Below are 8439 nucleotides of genomic sequence, written 5' to 3'. Positions count from 1 at the left end.
AGGGAAGGAACATGGCAACAGATTTGGATGGGAGTATTAAAAACAACCCCATTCAAACCAAGGTAGGAGAAAGTCGGGTGTCCCATGATGATGCTCTGGACCCCTACACACAGTGGGACTCTCTTCATTGGACCTGGAAGGCCCTCCTCCCATCATCCCATGGGTTCTCCCCTCACTCTGATGCTTTCTGCATTGCTTCTCCTTTAATTAGTCCAGTGAGTAGTCACTGAACTGCAACTCCTTTCACTGTCGCCTAAGCAGAAAAAAAGTTCATATTTTTGCACAGGATTATCTTACGGCATTTGGGATCTGCGAGAACCCAAAATGTAGACAGCGTCTTGGAGACATTCTTCTTTGTCTCTGCCAAGCAAGATCAGCTCTTTCTCTTTGTCTCCTCCTCTTTCTTTCTCCTAAGCTCACACCCGTTCCATTAAAATTATCTTAGTTCAAATACATGGTATAGATGTATGCTTCTCTATACGCTGATTTTGAATTCCCAGAAGCCTTCTGATTGGTATGGGCCAGTTTCAGGAGACAGCTTGCCTCTGTCAGGCTCAAGTTGAGATGTCATCTGTAATGACTGTTTTTTTTAGAGAGAAACGGATCAGGTGTCAGGAATGCTAGAAGAGCTTCCAAAGCTGGGGGAAGATTCTGGTGCAGTTACCATTCCATGACTCTGCCAAGTTACTACAGGCAACGCATCCTATAGACTTTTATGTTGTTTAATATGAAAACATAAAATTCTCCTTAAGCCTAACGTTCGCAGTACTTTAAGCTACCGCAGCAATGCACCCACAGTAATTTCAGTGTGACTTCTCGGTGACGATTTCTGGACTTATCTTGAAACTTCTGTCCACTGAGGACATTTGATAATAGTAACATCTACTTGTTTTTAACCCTGATTGAACCCAGGACGGGCTGTCTGCATGATAACAACATCCCTAGCCAAGTCCTGGTAATGTGGAAAGGACACAAATATGGGTAATTTGGGTTGGCTATAACGTTGTTACTGACAATTGAAGTTGATAGCTTCAGTACTATTCTCTATGATGTTGTAGAACACTTTCCACCCAGTGTGACACATCACCGAGTTCATCGTCGGGCACACCACAACGCATAACAAAAAAAGTCAACCCAAATAAGACCCAATGGTATCTCCTCATAGAAGAGGGTTGGAGGTGGTCACAAGAGCCCAACCAATCCTTCCTCCCTCCCAACCTGTGTGTAACACTACTTAAGCTACACTTGTCTTCTGGCCTTGGGAGATGGTAGAGTATATGAAACACTGAAGGTTAACCCAGGAGGAACTTCATCCCTGTATATCCCTATGGGAGAGTCATCATCCTTACTGGGGTGGGACTTTCCAATGGTGCAGCTATACTGGGGCCACCCTTGTTCCCACAAGCAATCTCTTACCCTCGTTCAGTAAATAGGCCCAATTAACTCATTGTCTCACCAAGTTGGGCTGAGATTAGATTGTTACAATGAGTGGGTCCCATGCCTCTGACTCACAACCATCTTTTGAAACATTGAATTTCTCTATAAACTTGTTATTTACTTATTTATTTTCTCTATAAACTTTTAAAAAGATTGTTACTTGTGTGTGTGTGTACATGTGTGTACTTTGCCTGTATATATGTCTGTGCACCACATGTATGATGGTGCATTAGGTCTCCAGGAACTGGGGTTACAGATGGTTGGGACCCATTATATGAGTGTTAAGAACTGAATCCAGGACCTCTACAAGAGGAGCCAGTGGTTTTAATTGCTGAGCCATCTATACAGCACCTCTATGAACTTATTTTAATAAATGCCAATAATATCCATTCTGATCTCCATGTATACTTTATTTGTTGAAAAATATTTACATAATCAAGCCTGGTTCTTTCTTAATCCTTAGTAGTTTCGTGTCTTTACCAGGTTGCCTCCCAGGTTCTTCATCATGAATTATAGATGTTAACACCCATATTATTAGATTGTTGAGAGACCAGAGACAAAAGGCTTGCAAGACCCAGGCATGAATGCTCAGTGGACATCAGCAGCAGCACTAGGTTACGGATGATCCTGCAGAAATGATTGTTCTGACTTCTCCATCTCCCCTCATCCCCAGCCATGTGTCATCTTTGATTTTTAACTGCAGCTATGGTAGACAGACTGATTCACCAGTGATGAAAGACACCCCATTTTCCCTGTGTGCCTTTCCACTTTGTCCTTCCAGAGTTATTTTCTGGTGTCCAGAGATGCCATTCTCCGGCCTAACACCTGCTTAGAAGTGATGCCTGTGATAACTGGGAGGGGAGAACTTATTCAGGATCTAATGTTCTGTCTGTGGACATTTGCTGGTGAGGTTTTAGAGGATTCTTGGAGGGCTCTAGACAGGCTATTGTTTCTGACCTGGTATGTGGGTCACTGCAGCCCACACCTGCACTGCCTGCAGCCCACACCTGCACTGCCTGCAGCCCTCACCTGCACTGCCTCTCCTGCTCTTGTGTAGCCCTTCTGCCCTTCCTTTCTGTTTGCTTTGGGGAAACTATCCTTTGTGACCCCTCCTTCAATTATATTTTTGTAAACGATCTATTTTTCCTTTAGAACCTGCTTTCTGAAGACCCTCTCACAGAAGTCATCAGGACAGCAGGAGATTAGAAAGGAGGCTTCTTGAATTCTTGCCTGGGTCTGAATCCCAATCCAGAGGCCTGGTCATTATAAGACCTTGAGTTTTACGTTACCTAATTCCCTCCTCCATCAGTCTACTTACCTATAATATACACCTGATGATAGTGGCTGGTTTCTCATGTTGCTGAAGACAACCCTGAATCACTATTGTCGTATTATGAAGCATTCGGAATAGTCCCTAATGCAACATGGGCTGTGTGCAAGTGTTAGCTCTTGTGACTCTGTAGCCCGCATGCAGTTGCATCTGGGAATCTAATGAGGTGGATTACCACCATTTATTTTTGCTTCTTTTTATGTTCTCTGCCTCTATTTGTGTCTCTCTCTTCCTCTGTCCTTCCTTCTTCTCCTCCTCCCCATCCTCCTCCTCCTCCCCATCTTCCTCCTCTTCCTTTTCCTCCTCCTCTTCCTTTTCTTCTTCTTCCTTTTCTTCTTCTTCTTCTTCTTCTTCTTCTTCTTCTTCTTCTTCTTCTTCTTCTTCTTCTTCTTCTTCTTCTTCTTCTTCTTCTTCCTCCTCCTCCTCCTCCTCCTCCTCCTCCTCCTCCTCCTCCTCCTTCTTCCTCTCTCTCTCTCTCTCTCTCTCTCTCTCTCTCTCTCTCTCTCTCTCTCTCTCTCTCTCTCTCCTTCTCCCCTTCTCTCTCCAGTCTCTCTTACTCTGTCTTATAGATGAGGTATCTTATAGCCAAGGTTGACCTCGAACCTCGAACTACCCTGAGGATGACCTTGTGCCTCAAAGGCCTCTGCCTCCACTTCCTGAGTACTGAAGTCACAGGAATGCTCTACCACATTGAGTTTGTAAGTTTAAGCTGTGGAAATGGAAACTCCGAGCTTCCGGCTTGTGCACAAGCAGTCTACCAATGGAGCTAAGTCCCCAGCCCCCACACGTCTAATTTTCTGAGTGCATTCTTCTTCTGCCTTTTTTTTTTTTTTTTTTTTTTTTTTTTTTTTTTTTTGCTAGCACTGACAACACCGAGGCCTTCTGGAAGCATGCTAGAGGGTTCTTTTGTGTGCTGCTCCTGACCCCTGGCCTGGAAGACAAAGTGGCTGAGCTGCCAGCTCTTGGCTATTCAGAAGCCCTTTGTCCAGCCTCTTTGCTCTTTCCTCTGGCTTCCTGCCTTGGGGCGGTCACGTGCTCCCTGGCATGGTTCCTAGAAGGTGTGCCAAAGAGAGGAATGATAGTGGGGCTCAGATTAGCCCGGCACAGAGTCCAGGGATTGAGGATCCCAGGATGACCGAGCCATTCTTTCCTTTTGTTATCCTGGCAGATTCGTTTTCTACTGCTTTTGCAACGCCGTGTGCTTTTCTTTGATCGAAATATCATTAAGAGAGAATAAAGGGCAGAGGGGCTAACTGTTCACTTAGGTGAGTTTTGGCAATTGCACACATCTATACAGTGATGCCCAAATAAGACAGCAAACATTTCTGTTTCCATGGAACACTCTTTACTTTCCCTTCGGAATTCATTTCTCTTAAGGTAGCTCAGCAAGCACTCCTGGTTTCTCCTTTAATATACATATGTGGTTTTCTTTTTTAATGAAAATAAATATTATCCTGCTGTCTCTATCATTTTTAGTTATGGTTTTAACATTTGCGTGTATTGGTGCACACCAGTAGTCTGTTTCTACTGATAGCAAAAAAGTATTCTATACTGTAAATATAACTCAAGTTTTTAAATCTATTCTTTTAATTGCAGCTATAAGACAATTTCCAAATTGGAGATGTTATGAATAAACCAATTTTTATTTCTTTTTCGATTTTTATTTTTTAAATAATATTTTATTTATTCTTTGAGACTGTCAAGCTCACATACAACATACTTTGATTTTATCTATTCCCCTCCCCCTCCTTTGAATGCCTCTCAGAATCCCCTAAAATTTCTACTCCTAACTTTATGTTTTTATCTCTCTTTTTTTAATATCTCACTGAGTCTGGTTATTGCTGGCTGTATGCGTATAGGTGTGGGAACATGCGCTGGAGCAGGGGCAGCCTATCAGTGGCCATACCCCTAAAGATGAACAATTTTCTCTCCCCCTAGTGTGCATCAATTATTAATAGTTCCTCATCTAGGGGTGGGGACTTGCAAGCCCCTCCCCCTTGCATGCTAATTTGACTGGTTTGATTGGGTGCAGGTTAGTACAGATAACAGCTGCTGAGCATTGATGAGTGTGGCAGCCACGCCCTATCCAGAAGATGGAGCTTCACAGAGCTCATTGCCCTTCCCTCATATCTGTACCTTCTTTCCAACTTCTCTTCCACATTGTTCCCTGAGCCTTCTGGGGATGGTAGGGTTGAGACAGATGTCTTATACAGTGCTTAAGCACTCCGCCATTTTTTCTGCCATTTTTTCTTAGCATCATGATCACTTAGGAATCTCTGCATTTACTGCTTCCCACTGCAAAAAGAAGCATTTCTGAGCAAGGCTGAAAGTCAAACCGATCTGTCGAAATAAACATTAAACATTTAGAAGGCAGTTTGGTGTGGCCACTTAGCAAAATAATAATGATGATAGCTTCCCCACTCATCATATTCATATGAAAATCTTTTTGTGTTTATGTACTTTCTCTTGGTGAAATGTCTGGGGGCAGTATGTGAAGAGCTCTGTTCATCAGAACATTTAGTGTTGTTGGTCATTTTACTTTAGTCATCTAGTTCTAGCTAGTATAAACCTGCTATACTGTTCCAGCTTTTTACATTCTCCCCGTGACCAGTGGGTTTCAGCTCCTCTTCCAAGCCACTAGCCAACCCAGTACCTTTTTTTTTTTTGTACATTGCCTTTCAGATTGTTAATAGCAGGATAATCTAGTCAATTTGACCAATGGTTTAAAGCCTTTGTTCTTATTTAAAGGGGATAATATGGGCATTTAGCACTCTATAGAAGCTACAAAAACAGGGAGTCAATCGTTTTGCAATGGATACCATTACATAGAAAGGACCAAGTGATTGCCTTTAAAGTGTCAGCTAGAAAAAAAATTAGAAGGGAAAGGTGGTCAAGAGATATTAATATGGTAAAAAGTAGAGTATTGAACATTTTCCAGCCAGAAGAAATACAGTAAAGTTAGGCTTCTAGAAAATCTGATGCCCAATGACATTATGAAGGGTTTGTCAAGGCTTAGGGTGGAAGGTCTTCGATCCATTCCAGAAGTTCTGTTGTAAACTGATAGGGGTCTTAGCCATGGAGAGTGAGAAGGAACAGAGAGAGAGAGAGAGAGAGAGAGAGAGAGAGAGAGAGAGAGAGAGAGAGAACAAAACACTTTAAGCATTACTAAAAATTTTCAATGGGATTCATTGGCCCTGGTCATTGATGTTGGAAATGAATCAACATTGCTAAGACTTTAAGGCAGTTGCTTTCAAAATATAGCTATAATACTTTTAAAACTTAGTTATGGAGAACTAAGAGTACAGCAAATAACCCATTTCATTTTTTTGCATGATAATTTAAATGTTGGTTTCCTTTGAATGATCAAGAGTTATATATTCTATCCAGCAGATAGTTTAAAACTGGAGAATGGAATGAGAGAGAGAGAGAGAGAGAGAGAGAGAGAGAGAGAGAGAGAGAGAGAAGAGAGAGAGACCTAGCTTGAGTGTGAATGTTACAACAGATGGGGAACAGGCTGTGGAGGAGAAAGACCACCATGTGCTATGTCAACAGTCACTGAGAGAGCGGCAGCCATTAGTGAACAAAACTGAACTAGGAGAAGTGGACAATCAGGCCACAAGCTTCTCATACATAAAATATCAGGTTTCTGACTCATGTCAATGCAGAAACAATAGCCATGTGATTATAAGCTCAAGCCACGGAAGAGTTAAAAGAGCGACTGAGTTCATGAGGGTGGGGTTTTTCAGGGGGCAGGAAGTGAGGCTGCATTGGGACCCAAGGGAAGTTTAGTTAGGATCCTTTCTCTGTACTGGGCTTTTCTGTGGGTTCTGGAAACCTAATCTCAGATCCTCCCACTTGTATGGTAAGCCCTTTACTGACTGAATCAGCTTCCAGTCCCTTGGCAACTACTTCTTATGACTAAGTCTGCCCCTTTTCTTGACTTTTGACCTCTGTGGACCACACAGGTGGTTATCATGTTAATGGAGAGAAGGAACAGGAAGCAGGGACAACTGGATATGATTGGTTGCCTCAACAAGGCAGATTCTGTGGATTAAAGTTTCATATTCATATTTTTCTTTTTAAAGGACTGAATTGCTCTCCAGGTCTAGCAATCCCAAGATGCTAAGATCTGTCCTCAGAAATGTCAGCAGTTTAGGTGCCTGATTATCAGATCCTAGCCCAACAGGAATATGGGATCTTGGATGCAAGTTTCTTTCCCACTGGGTTTACAGAACATAATAGCAATACGATTAGCACATTTTCCCAGTGATTGACTTGGCAAGGGCTATGGAATTATAAATAGGATTTATTGTGAAAGTCACTGCGCTACTGGGATAAATGGTTCTCACAATCTGATGATAGAAAGTGTTCTCTGAAAAGAAACTATTCTATGCCTGCTAATCTGTGGCCATCCAAAGACAAAGGAGATAACAAGGGACTTTTGTTTGCAGTATATTCCGCCCTATATGTCATTGTGATCAGCCAGTTCTGCTTGACATCTGGGAAATTAATATTTTACCACTCCTCCATTTTCAGTGACATGGGTAGAACAGGTTGGGGTCAATGGCTATTTCAAATCCTGCACCAGGTTGCTAGCTTGAGGTGGTACAATGGTGACCTGCTGGAATATGCCAAGACTTCTGCCAGTGTCTCCCCAGGAGAGCAATAGACCCATAGAACATGGAGGCCATTTAGAGCTGGGCACCGATCTGTGTCTCAGTCTGATCCTCATAATAAAATTCTTATTTACCACATGAGAATAAGACTAATGGTGAATGACCAAGGTAACCTCTGTGCAGAAGGTCATTTGCATAATTGGAGGCAGGTTTGTTGCTGTCCTCACCAAAGTATCATTCATTTCTAAAGGATGTACTTGCATGTTGCCGCTAGGGGGAAATGGTTTTGATGAGGTCAGTGTCGACGTTGCTATGTGCTTGTCAATCTAGGCAAAACTGTAATGTAGGGAAGGCACTTTAATCTCATCCTAACATAATTTAAGGTTTCTTCCACAAACTCATGGAATCTGAGAACCTTCTAGAATAATATGCCTCTTTTTGCCACTGTGTCTTTCACGTGTCTCGATCCAACCACTGTACTCTAAGGTTTTTGTATTGCTGACATTGTACCATGATGACTGTTAGCCAGAGAAATTGGGCTGATGGTTCCATAGCTGAGTTGTCTGCCTTGTCCATCCAGGAGAATGCAGGATACTGTGTGGCTGCCTTGATCTTGGACAGAGTTTTTCTTACATCACATCTTTTTCTTTGTTCTCCACAGTCTAACTCCACAGTGAGAGCCTATCAAAGTAGCAAGTCACGAGTGGCCATGAGTCCTGGCTTCAGCTCCCAGTGGAGCAACAGCCAACCTGCCTGGAACACCTACTCCTTCCCAAGAGCAAGCTTACACTACCAGTCTCACGCCAGCTACACCTACTGCACTGGCCACCCTGTGGTAAGTACCACATCTCTCTGTATTTGGACACTTGGCATGGTTGTATTTAAGTTGATATTTCTGTGAAATGGATTATTTTCCTAAAACACACTTGAGTTAAAACAAGTGAGCCGTGGGAATGTCTTGAGCATTTAGATGATAAATGTTTAGCTGGCAGTTGATATTCCATTCAAGGCTCTTCCTAGTTGGTGCAGGTTGGCACAGTTTTCAGAATGGTGCAT

General features: G+C 42.6%; 1 protein-coding gene across 7 annotated transcripts in view; it reads left to right on the top strand.

The window, feature by feature from the left end:
- Nucleotides 1-8048: 8048 nt before the first annotated feature.
- The window catches only part of Rbms3 (RNA binding motif single stranded interacting protein 3), a 767889-nt gene continuing 767498 nt past the window's right edge, over nucleotides 8049-8439 (top strand). For all 7 annotated transcript variants that reach the window (XM_076917936.1, XM_076917932.1, XM_076917931.1 and 4 more), the window contains exon 1: nucleotides 8049-8218. In XM_076917936.1, coding sequence (XP_076774051.1) covers nucleotides 8093-8218 — 126 coding nt within the window. In that variant the 5' untranslated portion in view covers nucleotides 8049-8092. The remainder of the gene's footprint in view (nucleotides 8219-8439) is intronic.

Source organism: Arvicanthis niloticus, chromosome 21 (assembly GCF_011762505.2).
Source record: "Arvicanthis niloticus isolate mArvNil1 chromosome 21, mArvNil1.pat.X, whole genome shotgun sequence".
Lineage (NCBI taxonomy): Eukaryota > Metazoa > Chordata > Mammalia > Rodentia > Muridae > Arvicanthis > Arvicanthis niloticus.
The sequence above is the reverse complement of the archived record's forward strand: the minus strand, read 5'-3'. Positions and strand labels throughout refer to the sequence as shown.